At 51.7% G+C, this 14,402-nt stretch overlaps 1 protein-coding gene across 2 annotated transcripts in view; it reads right to left on the minus strand.

The window, feature by feature from the left end:
- The window catches only part of SLC30A7 (solute carrier family 30 member 7), a 285,774-nt gene that overhangs the window by 70,426 nt on the left and 200,946 nt on the right, over positions 1–14,402 (minus strand). For both annotated transcript variants that reach the window (XR_015308328.1, XM_086954376.1), the window contains exon 8: positions 4,095–4,230. Coding sequence is in view for 1 of the 2 variants with exons in the window: in XM_086954376.1 (XP_086810502.1) it covers positions 4,095–4,230 (136 nt within the window). In the remaining variant the exon portion in view is untranslated. The remainder of the gene's footprint in view (positions 1–4,094; positions 4,231–14,402) is intronic.

Genomic DNA, 14,402 nt, shown 5'->3' on the forward strand with positions numbered 1-14,402 from the left:
GGTGCAAGCGGGGTTCAACGAAACCGTTTCCTCTCTGCTCTTCTGCATTTGGGCACATTGTGTAATTCTTTGGCAAATCACTCCATCTCACTGTGACTCAGGTGCCTTGTTTGCCATAGCTGTGAGCGTGGACCAGGAGCTAGATCACACACGCTTTTCAATTTCAAGCCTAATGAACTCTCAAGGTTAGAGGCAAACTTTTATGGGCCTGGAGCTGAAACTTATTTACACACGTAAGCTTGGGTTAGTTGTGGTGCAAAGGTTAGTTCTGCAATGTTAAAAGGGTTTATACACATGAAGATTCTCACATGTGCAAATCAACTCACAGGTGATGGAATGAGTTGGAAAGGGTAGTTCCCGGCCTGGAATGCCCTCAGAGTTTGTGCACACTTACAAACTCACATGCACTTTTGGGACTTTCTTTAAGAATGGGGCCCACAATATTTTTTTATAAGTTGCCCATAAAATTGTCATTACTGGTTTTACACTGCGTCACCGAGCCTCGTTTCTGGCGGTTAAGAAGGCTCTCCGAAAGGAAGGCAATCAGTACTCACTGATGTTCCCGGCACACCTGAGAGTGACACTGGATGACAAAACGTTTTTTCATAATGAGCCTGAGGAGGCATGGAGTTGGCTGGAATCCTACCGCGCAGGGTTGGGCAAAGCAGGAGGCGGCCGGGGACAGCGGATGGAGGCACCGCAACCTCGCCGCTCAAGGCACACCAGACGCCGTCGCCATGGAGCGCAGAAACTCACTACGTCTCAGACGGAGAAGGAGAGATCAGAAGCACTACAGGCTGTGACGGAGATATCCCCAGCGAACGGAGCGGCGTCGATGGGAGCGACGGACTTAGAAAAAGGGTCGACCGGAACTGATACTGACGGGACAGACACGGGAAATGTCCCTCTGCCTCCTGTCACACCGGGGACAGCAGACAGGCTGGTTGATGGCTGAACTTATGCAGGAATTCCTGAGACCAGTAAGAGAGGTTTGATGGCTCTGGCCTTTTTCTCCTGGGAGGGTAATCAGGGGTTAACCCAAGTAGGATAGCTGAGGCAGGGGGGGTGGTAATGTGCAGATGCCTCTGCCTGGGGCCCTTTTGAGGAATTGAAGACTCTTTCATAGTGGGGTATGGCGTTAGGACACAATGGGGTTGTGGATCGGATCCTCCGGTGCTAGGGCTCCCCCTTAGTTTCGCTCTTTGAGTGAATCCCTGGTAGATACCAGAGGGAATGTTAGTGGATAGTTTGGATGGGTACTAGCTGTTTAGGGCCTGTTCTGGGGAGGGGTTGTTGAGAGAGTTTGAGGGTTGTTTTTGGAATTGTTAGAACTACCATGTGTGCCACAAAAGGGAGTGCAATTGCGGATGAGGAATATTCAACACAATGGGGACATCACCTGACTTAAAATGCATTCAATGGAATGTGCGGGGATGCATACGATGTTGAGACGACACAGGGTTCATGCTTATTTGGTGCGTTGGGGAGTGCACATTGCTCTCCTCCAAGAAACCCATGTTGACCGAGCTGAAGGCCAGGCGTTGCAGCGCAGGTGGAGAGGGCAGCTCTTTTATACAACATGCTCTGCTTTTGCTAGGGGCGCGCTAATATGGGTTAGGGCGGGGGTTCCCTTCCAGCCAATACAGTGGCTAGTGGATCCAGAGGGGAGGTTTGCTGGGAAAGATGTCACGTTATGCAGTGTGTATGCCCCTAATGTGGAACAGGCGACCTATTTTGCTAGACTATCAGGGAAATTGGCGCCCTACTTGACCGGTTGAGTGATATTGGGGAGTGATTTCAACTCTGTGACAGATACTGAGATGGATAGGTCTCACCCACCACTACCTGAGGCGCCTATACACAGGCTCTAGAAACTCCGACTGTATTGGCAAGATGAGTGGGGGTTGATAGACACATGGCGTGCGCAACATTTAAGGGAGCGAGATTATTCTTACTTCTATGCTCTGCATGACTTGCATGTACGGTTGGACGCCATATTGTGCACCCCGGACATTCATGCGATGGTAAGAAGCAGCGAATACCTAGCGAGGAACATTTCGGATCATAATCCATTGTTGCAGGCATTACACTGGACTCGGCGGAGGCCTGCAATTCCTACCTGACGATTACGCCAGGAGGCCTTGGAGAATCCAGTATTCCGTGCGGAGGTGCAGGAGGGTACAGCTCCGACTTTAGCGCTCGAGTGGGATGCTTTTAAGGTGGTGGTGGTGCGGGGCTTATGTATCACCAAAATGGTGGGTGTGCGGAGAACGCTGTTGCAGGATATAGAAAAGGAGGAACTGCGGCTGCGTCAGGCAGAGAAAGCCCGCCCAGAGAATGCGGGGGAGCAGGCCGAGGTCTAGCCTGCGAGAGAGAGGGTAGCGACGCAAGTGGAGAGGTTGCGCTGCTTTGACTATAAGGCGTACTTGACGAGGGCGCCTGAGGAGAGGGATAAGGCGGGCACACTACTGGCACGGTTGGCCAACCCGGCCCAGATGTGGACGCCTATCTTGGCCTTGGCCTCATCCACGGGAGCACCGGAGTATACCCAGCAGGGGATTAATGGGTTATTCTTGATATACTACGCAGACCTATTTAGAGTAAGCTACAAGACATGGGAGATGGGCTGGAGGTCTTTAAAGCCGAGGTACAGCTGCTGCACCTTGAGGAGGACCAGGCGGATATATTAGGACGGGAGCTCACAGTAGGGGAAATACGTAGTTCGATAAAACATATGGCGCACAAGAAAACCCCAGGTACTGACAGGCTACTGATAGAATTTTACTCGACGTTCGCTGATATCTTGGCCCCAGACTGCTGGCAGTATATCAGGAAGCCCGGGACTTGGAGAGGCTGCCTGCCTCCACTCGGGAGGATATCATTATCCCGCTGTTGAAACCGGGAAAAGACCCCCTGGCTGGGTCGGCCTACCGCCCGTTAACAATGCTAACAACAGACTATAAAATATTAAGTAGGATTCTTGCGAGTCGGCTCCTACCCTAAATGGAGCAGTTGGTCCATAGCGACCAGGCAGGCTTAATCCCTAAACGCACTATGGTGACTAATGTGAGACGCCTTCTCCGTATTCTGGGGGAAGATCACAGTGAGACCCCCACTGCAGCTGTTCTATCTGTAGACATTGAAAAGGCATTTGACAGCCTTGAGTGGCAATATTTGTTCCGGGGCCTTCGCGAGCTCGGTCTCGGGGAATCCTTTGTGGGGTGGACAGAGATCCTTTATCGATCGACGACGGCTTGCCTACGGACAGGAGTGACAATTTCCCCATCTTATCTGATAGGACAAGGAAGGCGTCAGGGATGACCGCTATCTGCGCTGCTGTTTGCCTTAGCCATTGAGCCTTTGGCTGCCCATGCCAGACTGGGAAGGCACTACCCTTGGTTAGACCTCCATGCGGACACTCAGTTTATCTCCTTATATGCCGGCAAATATGGATATAGCTTTGGAGGGTGCGAGGCAGTTGCTGCATGCTTTTGGCGGGTTATCAGGGCTGGGGGTGAATTCAGTGAAGACTTGCTTGTTCCCGGTGGCTCAGTCAGGGTTGAGCCCTTTCCATGTGGCGGGCATTTCTTGACATATATTTTGGCTAGGGCTTATGTTTCTTGTGATTTATATATGAACTGATTGTTTGAGTTTTTTTTGCCTTATTAGGCTTTATCCCTCGAAATGCTGGAGTATCTCCACTCTTCTAGGTGTCAGCTTCCTTTGCTCTTGTCCTTGTGTCGTATTTTGTCTGGTCAGCAGTTGACATCAGCCTTTATCATCACCTAGCCTGTTCTCTATACTAAGATTAGGCAAGGTGGAGAACGGGGGGTTGGGTCGTCCTTATAATCTTTAAAGGCACCACCAAGATAAGGTAAGTGCGGATCTCAGAGCAGCGCTTATCATTTGAAATTCTAAATAACATTTGTCACACACCAAGGCAAACAGGAGCAACAAAAGGCATTAGCAGAGGCATTACTGAAAGAAAAACAAGCAAGGATCAAAAGCTACAAATATCTTCAGTCTTCAATATTAAACCCATTTTTGATCAAGATTTCTTTTTGCTTTATGTAAAGAATAGTATCCCCACTTACCTAACTCCAATAAGTATTGATATCAGCATCGAACAGATTGGGTCTGCTATCATCCACCCATAGTTCTGCATCAGAATTGCAGACACAATAACTCCTATGCTGCCAAGGGTATCGGCAACAATATGCAGAAAGACACCTGTAATTGTAAAAATAAAAATGAGAACATGATCTCTTATCTGAAAGTAAATGAGCAAGTCTAGAAATTATAAGCCTATTATTGAGTACTGTTAGAATTTGATATGAGACATAATGTTATCTCTAGCAAAATCAGACTAGCATCTCATAGAAGGAACATTTCATGATGTACAGTCCAGCATTGTGCGTGCCACCACTGATGAAGAGCCCCCCTTGCCTGTCCACCTAACTTGAGCTCCCCACTCTACACATTTTCCGTCTCCCGGCGCTCACCCTGTGCAAGACCCTGGCGTTGGGCCCAAGGACAGGCAGCGACCCATCACCAACATCAGCATGCTTCACCCCTTGACTCCCTAAGGGTAACTTGGCAACACAGTTATATACCAACAACTAGCCTTACTCCCATGAAACACTAGGGCATATCATACATGTAATCCCCAAGTTGGCACAGTTAACCCAATCACTGAACCCACTTACTCTTGCTCCACCATGGTGGGAGGACCCCCTGTGGTTCCTTGGGCATGGGCAGCGCAGTACAGCGAGGCAACACTGCCCCATGGTAGCCTCCCCTCACATGCCACTCCTTCCACCCACACATCGTCATAGCCCTCTCAGCTGAAATTCGTGTCACTTTGAACATCCTAAACATGCACACCGCCAGACAGCGCTACACAGTTTATTCCTATAGCACAAGTTACTTACCTTCGGTAACGATATATCTGTAAGAAACATTAGTTAGTGTTAGATTCCTTACCTTGGAATATCCCCAGGCGTCCAACTGGATCGGGAAAGTTTTCGTCAGCAGTACCCTTGCGCGTCGGTGGGAGTAGTCCCGTGGCTCCGTGTCTGTCTTCAGCATCGTGGTCGCCGGAATGACATCGCTGGAGTATTTAGACGCCGCTCTCGCTCGCTGACGTCAGTTCTGTACATAGCTTTCCGTGCCAGAAAGGCAGAGCCATGCAAGAAACCGACACTGGTGCCATGAAACTAGGGCCCTGACCCTAGATATCGGTTCGCGGAACGGGGAGGATAGGTGGAGTGGTAAGGAATTAACTCTAACTAATGTTTCTTACAGATATATCGTTACCGAAGGTAAGTAACTTGTGCATCTGAAAGAAACACGTTAGTGTTAGATTCCTTACCTTACCCCAGCAATACCAACCCCGGTGGTGGGTCTGCGAACCAAATCACACCAGAAAGTCCTGGAGAACAGAACGGTCAAAGAAGTCGTCTCTCCGGACTTGGCTGTCCAGGCAGTAATACTTGGCAAACTTGTGCAGCGAGGCCCACGTAGCTGCCTGGAAAATGTCTTGCTAAGGGACTGCCTGTCCCAAGACAGTAGTAGCCGCCGTGGCCCGAGTGGAATGGTCGCGCAGCCCCATAGGAGGTTCCCTTTTAGCTAAGAAATAACAGATCTTGATGCACAAAACAACCCACGAGAGATGGTCTACTTGTGCACTGCCCATCCCTTCTTAGCGCCCACGTAGCCAAGAAAGAGTTGGTCGTCCACCCGGAACTGTTGTGTGCGGTTCAGGTAAAAAGAGAGCACACGTTTTGGGTCCAGACGGTGGAGCCTCTCTTCCTCTTTCGAGGGATGCGGAGGCGGAAAAAAGGTGGGCAAGGTAACGGTCTGGCGATGTGAAAGCTAGTAACCACCTTGGGTAGAAAAGAAGGACGAGTCCTCAGAACAACTTTGTCCGGATGGACAAAGAGGAAAGGAGGCTTAGCAGAAAGAGCATAGAGCTCACTCACTGTTCTAGCAGAGGTGATGGCAACTAGGAAAGCCGTATTTAGAGTCAGAAGACGTAAAGAACAGTTATGGAGTGGCTCAAAGGGAGCACACATTAGATAGGTTAACACCAGATTCAAGTCCCACTGAAGCATTACAAAGGGAACAGGAGGAAACATGTGAGTAATGCCTTTCAAGAATCTATTCACAACATGGGACTTGAAAAGAGAAGGCTGATGAAGGCCGAAACAGCCAAAAGATATCCCCCTGCCAGTGCCCAGAGCAGAGCCCTGCTGGGCCAGGGAAAGAAAGAGGAGACCCTCTGAAAGAGGAGCAGAGAGGGGTATCCACAGCCTTTGCTGTGCACCATGCCACAAATGTGTTCCATCTGCAGGCATATACAGTTTTTGCGGAGGGACGCCTGGCTGCCAGAATGACATCACAGACTTCAGGAGACAAGTCAAATGGCATCAACTGTGCCCGCTCAATCTCCACGCATGTAGGTGAAGGCTGGACAGGTTCGGGTGGAGGACCGTCCCCTGTTGCTGCGACAGTAGGTCCTCCTGAAGAGGCAGTCAAATCGGGGGATCGATTGACAAACTGAGTAGCTCGGGATACCAGTATCTTCGTGCCCAATCCGGAGCCACAAGGATGACTTTGGCCCGGTCGCGCCTGATCTTCTTTAGCACTCTGGGCAGAAGAGGTATAGGCGGAAAGGCATACAACAGACCGCAACGCGACTCGCGACGAAAAGCGTCTCCGAGCGAGTCCCGTTTTGGAAATTCCAAAGAGCAGAACTGATGGCATTGCGCGTTCTCTTCGGTGGCGAATAGATCTAACCAAGGCTCTCCCCTGGCCATTAGTTGTGGCTAGCAACATAGGTCCTGATAGCGGAAGGCGGAGTTGACATCTCTTTGTTATCAAATTTGTGTAATATTTCGAACTTTTTTGGGTGCGCAGTGTACGCTTTTGGCACATTGATGAGAACTACAATCCTTAATCGTGACGCTGCCCTGCCTCGTAGATGTGGGCTAAGATGCTGTGTTGAATGCCTTAAACTGACATGCTGCCGGCCCTAGGATTGTTGGCATACAGCTGTGTAACCTGGTAATATCTTTTACAATAAAAAAAAATAAAACACAAAAAAACCAAGGCTCTCCCCACTGCTGAAAGAGACCTTGCGCCATGTCCGAGTTCAGACACCTCTCGTGATCCATCATGCACCGAGGGCTGAGTTTGTCCTCCCTGGAGTTCAGGGAACCTGCAAGGTGTTGAGCCACCGGGTTGATGCCCTGATGTTCCAGTCATGTCCAGAGGGGCAGAGCCTCCTGACATAGGGTCCACGACCCCAGCCCGCCCTGTTTGTTGCAATACCACATGGCGGTGGTGTTGTCCGTGAACAACTGCACTACACTTCCCCAAACAGAGGGGAGGAATGCCTTCAGTGCAAGCCGGATTGCCCGCAGCTCCAGAAGGTTGATATGGAGCCGGGACTCTGCCGGAGACCAGAGGCCTCTGATCTCCGCCTCTCCCATGTGGCCCTCCCAACCCTGGAAAAACGCATCCGTCACCACTGTGTGCTCCGGTTGGGGAAAGGAGCGGGATCTGCCACTGACCCAATTGCGGTCCGTGAGCCACCACAGCAACTGTCTCACAGTGCCCTCCGAGATCAGGACGTGGTCGGACAGGTTGCCCTGATGTTGTGCCCACTGGAACTTCAGGTCCCACTGCAGAGCCCGCTTCCGCCACCTGGTGTGATGTACCAGCAGGATGCAGGAGGCCATCAGTTCCAGAAGCCGTAGGGTCAACCTGACCGAAACTCGGAATAAGGGCTGAAAGATCGGAATCAGAGCCTGAATATCCTGAACCCGTTGCTCGGGAGGATAAACCCGAAACTGCGCCGAGTCCAGAACCGCTCCGATGAAGAGGAGCTTCTGGAAGGGACTCAGTTGAGACTTCAGCACGTTGACGGAGAACCCATGCGAATGCAGGAGATCGGCCATAGACTGGAGGTGGAAGACGACCGTTTGGGGCGAGCCCGCCTTCAACAACTAGTCATCGAGATAGGGGAAGGCTGGAACCCCTGATCTGCGCAGATGAGCTGCGACCACCGCCATCACTTTTGTGAACACCTGAGGGGCACTGGTGAGGCCGAAGGGGAGCAGGGTAAACTGAAAGTGTTCGTGGCCCACCGTGAACCGTAGGTAACGCCGATGGGCCGGCAGGACTGGAATATGGAAATAAGCGTCCTGCTAGTCCAACGGTACCATCCAGTCTCCAGGGTTTAGGGCAGCCAGAACCTGAGCTAACATCAGCATCTTGAACTTCTTCTTCCGGAGGAAGATGTTGACGCTCCTGAGGTCCAAGATAGGGCGCAGGCCACCTTTGCTCTTCTTGGGAACCAGAAAGTAGTGGGAGTAACAACCCGTCCTACTTCTGGGCCAGGAACGCGCTCGATGGCCCCCTTGGCCAAGAGGGCCGTAACTTCCTCCTGCAGAAGTTGCAAGTGATCCCACGACATGAGGTGGTACTGAGGTGGCATGGCTGGAGGGGTCGTCTCGAAGGGTAGGGAGTAGCCCCTTCGGGCGATTTGCAGCACCCACCTGTCCAAAGTGATGCTACGCCAGTGGAGCAGGTGATGGTGAACTCTGCCTCCCACTGGTGTGCAATGGGCCTGAAAGCTCGGACTAGGAAGGCTTTGAGGCAGATGCTGCGGTAGTGGGTGTGGACTGACCGGCTCTCTGGCCCCCTGCTCCGCCACGGCAGAATGCACATCGCGACCGCGTTGAGGTTGGTTCTGCGGCCTGTGGCTGGACGAACGCGCGGGGGTGCCCCTTCTGTGGCCACGAAAGGAGCGAAAAGCAGGCGTTTGCTGGCGCTGGGCCGACAGGTCCAAGGACTTAGCCGTAGGCCTGGAGTCCTTAAAGCGCTCCAGCGCGATATCTGCCTTGTCGTCAAAGAGGCGACGGCCATCAAAAGGCATGTCCTTGTCCGCCTTGCGCAGCACCACAGCATAAGTTGCTCCCTTCTCCGTAGTCATGGAAGGAGGAGTGAGAAAACCAGTGTCAAGTGAAGTGTCTAGACCACTGGTCTCCCCTAGCTCATCTGCCCAGTCCTGACTTAACTGGCACTGCTGTGCCAGATGGTCCTCACACCCCTCCCAGTTCTCCCCTTCATCAGTGTCCTGATAAACAGGCAAAAATGACGGAGCCAGGGCATAGGTTAAAAGCTCTCCAGTCGGCTCCGGAGTCGCATTTAGCCCAGGGACCGGAGGGTGTGGGGCTGGATGAGACTGTGTGGGCCCCGTCGGAGCCTTGTGTGCAGCGCCACCTGAACCCTCGGCCGAGTCGCACGACCGGCGAGGGAAGGTCGAAGAACGATTATATTTATTCGACTTCTTTTTGCCATGCCTCGACTTACCGGAGTGCGAGGACTTGGATCCAGACGATCGATGATGACTGCGGCTCCGCGACCAGTCCCTCAACTTCCTCCTCGACCAGGACCTGCGGCACGGAGCCGACTGCCAGATCTCGAGGAGCTAACGGGAACACTCCTGCCTAGCCTTCGATGTCAAGGCCCGGCAGTCAGGGCATGACTTATCATCGTGGTCGGCCCCCAAACAGTAGAAACAACGGCAGTGGGGGTTGGTTACCCAGATCAGTCGGTGACAGGCATCACATGGCTTGAAACCGGGCATCCCTACCGGCATCAGGAGTCGAGTCGACTCGAAAAAGATAAACAAAAATTTCCAAAAAGTTAGTCAAAAATGACTAAGGGTACGGTCTTCCCGGATCTGCGCTTGCTGGCGCGGAAAAAAAAAGAACTGACGTCAGCGCACGAAGGCGGCGTCTAAGTACTCCAGTGACGTCATTCCGGCGACGGGACGGCGCCTACTGATGCACAGGGGTACTGCTGACAAAAACTTTCCAGATCCAGTCTGATGCCTGGGGATATTCTAAGGTAAGGAATCTAACACAAACATGTTTCTTTCAGATTCAGGCATCAAGCACAAATCGTCTTTTTGCAGGAGACTCATGTCACTGTGGGTGAACTAGAGCACTTGTGCGTGCATTGGAGAGGCCTCATTTGTTCCACCACCTACTCAGCGTATGCACAAAGCACCTTGGTATGGGTATGCCCTGGTGTCCTCTTCCAGGAAACAAGCATGATCATCCACAGGGAAGGCCGCTATACACTCCTTGAAGACTGGCTAGAAGGCCGGCCACTACTCCTAGTGAGCATCTATGCACCCAACAACGGGCAGGGGGCCTTCTGGCATGCCCTCTCCACGACACTCGCCCATAAGACCACGTTGGCATGAGTGTTGGGTGGAGACTACCATTGCATGCTCGACCTAGCGCTGGATAGGTCCCATCCCATCAAGCCTCACTCCCACCCCCACGCGCAGGCAGGCAGCTTTCGGAACTGGGCACATCACTAGTCACTTACGGATGCGTGGCGATCCCGACACCCTGGATCCCTCCTCTACTCTTTCCACTTAATACTTCTCAATTTGCATGGACAGCTCAACAACTTCCTTTTCTCTGCCCCACTGGTACCCCTGGTTCAACACACAGATAAACTAGGGTGCACTGTCTCCGTTTACGACGCACACAGCATGGACCGCAAATGGGTATTTCCCGTCCCCGAACCCTATGTGAAAGTTCCCATGAAATTGCTTAAAAGACCTGGTGTTCGAGGAAGCGCAGGGAGACCACATCCGACTTTATTTGACCACAAAACTCAACACAGCCTCCTCCAGGACGCTGCCGTGGGATGCATTTAATGTGGTAATGTTGTATCCAACAGATAGCAGGAGTCTGCAGGACCCTGGATAAGGACATAAGGACATAAGGACAGCTGAACAGAACCTAGCTGACCTGAGCAAAGCAGCTGATACTAACCCCACACTCTCTCAGCAACTCATGGAGGAAAAAACCTTTTAAGTCGCCCTCCCAGAAAATATACAGCGCTACAATTTCACAGCCCATGCAGCTAAAGTCCACAGAGAAGGTGACAAATCTGGCAGACTCTTGCCTTGGCAAATCTGGCTAGCTCGCACCATTACCGAAGTGGTCGACCTTGTGGCAACACTGCCCACACACAAGCTGAAATACTGCAGGCCTTCTAAGACTACTACTCATCCATCTACAGGGCACTACCCGACGCTGCGGCAAATTATTTCAATGTGTTCCTGACAGGCATTACCCTCCTTTGAATCACGGCCTCCACTAGACTACCCCTGAACACGGCGATCACTTCAACGGATATGGCAAAGGCGATCCAGGATCTCGCCTGGAACAAAACACTGGGATTAGACAGTCTGCCTCTGGAATACAACAGCACCGTCTCATTATTCTTGGCACCACGCCTTGCAGTTATGGACGGAACGGCATCAGACACTGGCACTCTTGGACTCTCACTGAGACTCCCTCTTGGTCTCCCTCCTAACAGAGACCCCATACAACTGACATCTTAAAAGCCCATAGCCATTCTCAGGGCAATTATAAAATCTTGGGCAAAATCCTAGCTGACAGGTACGCCCAGATCCTCCCGCAACTAGTACACTCAGACCAAAACGGGTTTGTCCATGGTCATAGCAACTCCCAGAATATTAATCATCTCTTCTATGTGCAGGTCCAAGTGAGGGGACAGTTCTTGCAGGCAGCCTCTCTCATTCTCAACCCAAAGAAGGCATTCAAAGGCCTAACGTGGCACATCCTATTCACAGTACTCATCCGTATCGGGATCAGGCCAAGAGTTTTAGCCTACACCAGACTACTGTACTCCAAGTCGACCTCCCAGATCCGCCCACTTTCTCCCTTACTATTTGTGCTCGCAGTGGAGCCCCTCACCATGCAGCTGCGAGGGGAGAGTCTGGAGTAGGACATCCCGCTCATGGGCAGGACGCAAGCGGTATCTTTATATGCAGATGACCTGCTCCTAGACATGCTAGACCTGCTCCTATACGTACTAGACATAGCGGCCAACCTTACACCACTCTGAGACACTAAGCCCCAATCAACAGCAAACATCTTGGCGACACCCTCCCCAGTTAGCATACTCAGGTGACCTGTCACCTAGGGGTCTATCTCTATCACAATCTGGCTCTGTGTGTGTGTGTTTCTGGCTCTGTGTGTGGCTCGCTCTGTGTGTGTGTGTTTCTGTGTGTGTTGGGCTCTGTGTGTGTGTGTCGGGCTCTGTGTGTGTGTGTCGGGCTCTGTGTGTGTGTGTGTGGCTGTGTGTGTGTGTGTGTGTGGCTGGGTGTGTGTGTGGCTGTGTGTGTATGTGTGGTTGTGTGTGTGTGGCTGTGTGTGTGTGTGGGGCTGTGTGTGTGTGTGGCTGTGTGTGTGGCTCTGTGTGCGCGTGGCTCTGTGTGTGTGTGTGGCTCTGTGTGTGTGTGGCTATGTGTGATTGGGGCTATGTGTGATTGGGGCTCCGTGTGCGTGTGGGGCTCCGGGTGCGTGTGGGGCTCCGTGTGTGTATGTGGGGCTCCGTGTGTGTATGTGGGGCTCCGTGTGTGTGTGTGGGGCTCCGTGTGTGTGTGTGGGGCTCCGTGTGTGTGTGTGGGGCTCCGTGTGTGTGTGTGGGGCTCCGTGTGTGTTTGGGGGGCTCCTTGTGTGTGGGGGGGGGGCTCCGTGTGTGTGTGTGGGGCTCCGTGTGTGTGTGTGGGGCTCCGTGTGTGTGTGGGGGCTCCGTGTGTGTGTGGGGGCTCCGTGTGTGTGAGTGGGGCTCTGTGTGTGAGTGGGGCTCTGTGTGTGAGTGGGGCTCTGTGTGTGTGGGGATCTGTGTGTGTGGTGTGGGGCTGTGTGTGTGGTGTGGGGCTGTGTGTGTGTGGGGGGCTGTGTGTGTGTGTGGGGCTCTGTGTGTGTGTGCCTCTGTGTGTGTGCCCCTGTGTGTGCACCTTTGTGTGTGTGTGTGTGTGTGTGTGGGGCTCAGTGTGTGTGTGGCTCTGTGTGTGGCTCTCTGTGTATGCGGCTCTGTGTGTGTGTGTGTGTGGCTCTGTGTGTGTGTGTGTGTGTGTTTGTGTGTGTGTGTGTGTCTCTGTGGCTTTGAGAGTGTGTGTCTCTGTGTGTGTGTGTGGCTCTGTGTGTGTGTGTGGCTCTGTGTGTGTGTGTGTGTGAGTGTGGCTCTGTTTGTGTGGCTCTGTGTGTGTGTGGTTCTCTGTGTGTGGGTGTGGTACAAATGCAATAGGTCTCATATTTACGAGAGATTCAGCTATTGGGATTGTAAATTACAATGCCATTTATTTATCTGTTTTCAAAACCCACACATAAATAAAAAGTTTGCAATTTACAATGCCAATAGCTCTAACTTTTTCGAAGGCGAGATTGTTGCATTGTAAATGCTTGTTATCTCTTTCCATGCTACACTCACCTCCTCTCACTCTTTTTCCCGGCACGTTCTTGAACACAATATCATGATTCTGCCATTCAACAAGCTTCAAAGCTTTAAGAGTAATCTGGTTAGGGAGAATTTTTTAGTGGCTTTGTTATTAAAAGTAAACGGAGGGCGCTGGTTCGAATACGGGGTTGACAAAATGTTAGTATAAATTTGATAAAACTCACTTTCACGTACTAGACAAAAGCACTGGACAAAATCCATAATATATGAGCCCCATGTGGTGTGCCGTCTCAATAGGCGCCATTTCCCCATGGATAAAAGGAACCCGACAGCTGTGCACTCATCCCCAAAGTCGGTGGTAACAGCTATGTTGGTTTTCACTGTGCAACGGGAGTTACAAACGTGCAGTCCTCATGCGGACCTCCTACTGCGAACCTCCTACTCCCGCACCATAAACGGTTTTTGCCCTAGCCGACCACTCTTATGCAGGATGGCGTTTGAGACCGGTTGGCACAGCTGCTCTGCCTTCCCTGCTGAGTAGTGGGGCGGGAGAGGGGGTGTAATGTGAGTCAAGGGACAGTAAAAGAGCTGTAGGTCGCCCTTTTAAATGTAACAAATAAAGTACAGTAAAGTAGTTTGTGGTGAGCTGTGCAGAAAACAAAAACGCAGCCGCCATTTTAAGTACCCAGCGCGTCCACTCCCCTCCTATGAAAGTGAAAGAGCGGTATGTGAGCTGTCCGAAAGTACGAAATAAATGTTTGCAAACGTCACAACAGTGGAGGCGTGGTGTGTGCAAACATTAATTCTTACTTTTTAACAGTGCCCACACCGCAGTTTCACTGCCGTGACGTTTGCAAACATTAATTCTTACTTTTCAACAGCGCACACACAGCGCTTTCACTGCTGTGACGTTTGCAAACATTGATTCTTACTTTTCAACAGCGCACACACCGCGCTTTCACTGCCGTGACGCTTGCAAACTTGAATTCTTACCTTTCAAAAGCGAAAACGCGAAAGCGCGGTGTGTGCCCTGTTGAAAAGTACAAATTAATGTTTGCAAAAGGCAACGCATGAGGAGGAAATGGCGGGGCAAAAACACA

The sequence above is a fragment of the Lissotriton vulgaris genome, chromosome 1_1, assembly GCF_964263255.1.
Source record: "Lissotriton vulgaris chromosome 1_1, aLisVul1.2, whole genome shotgun sequence".
NCBI lineage: Eukaryota > Metazoa > Chordata > Amphibia > Caudata > Salamandridae > Lissotriton > Lissotriton vulgaris.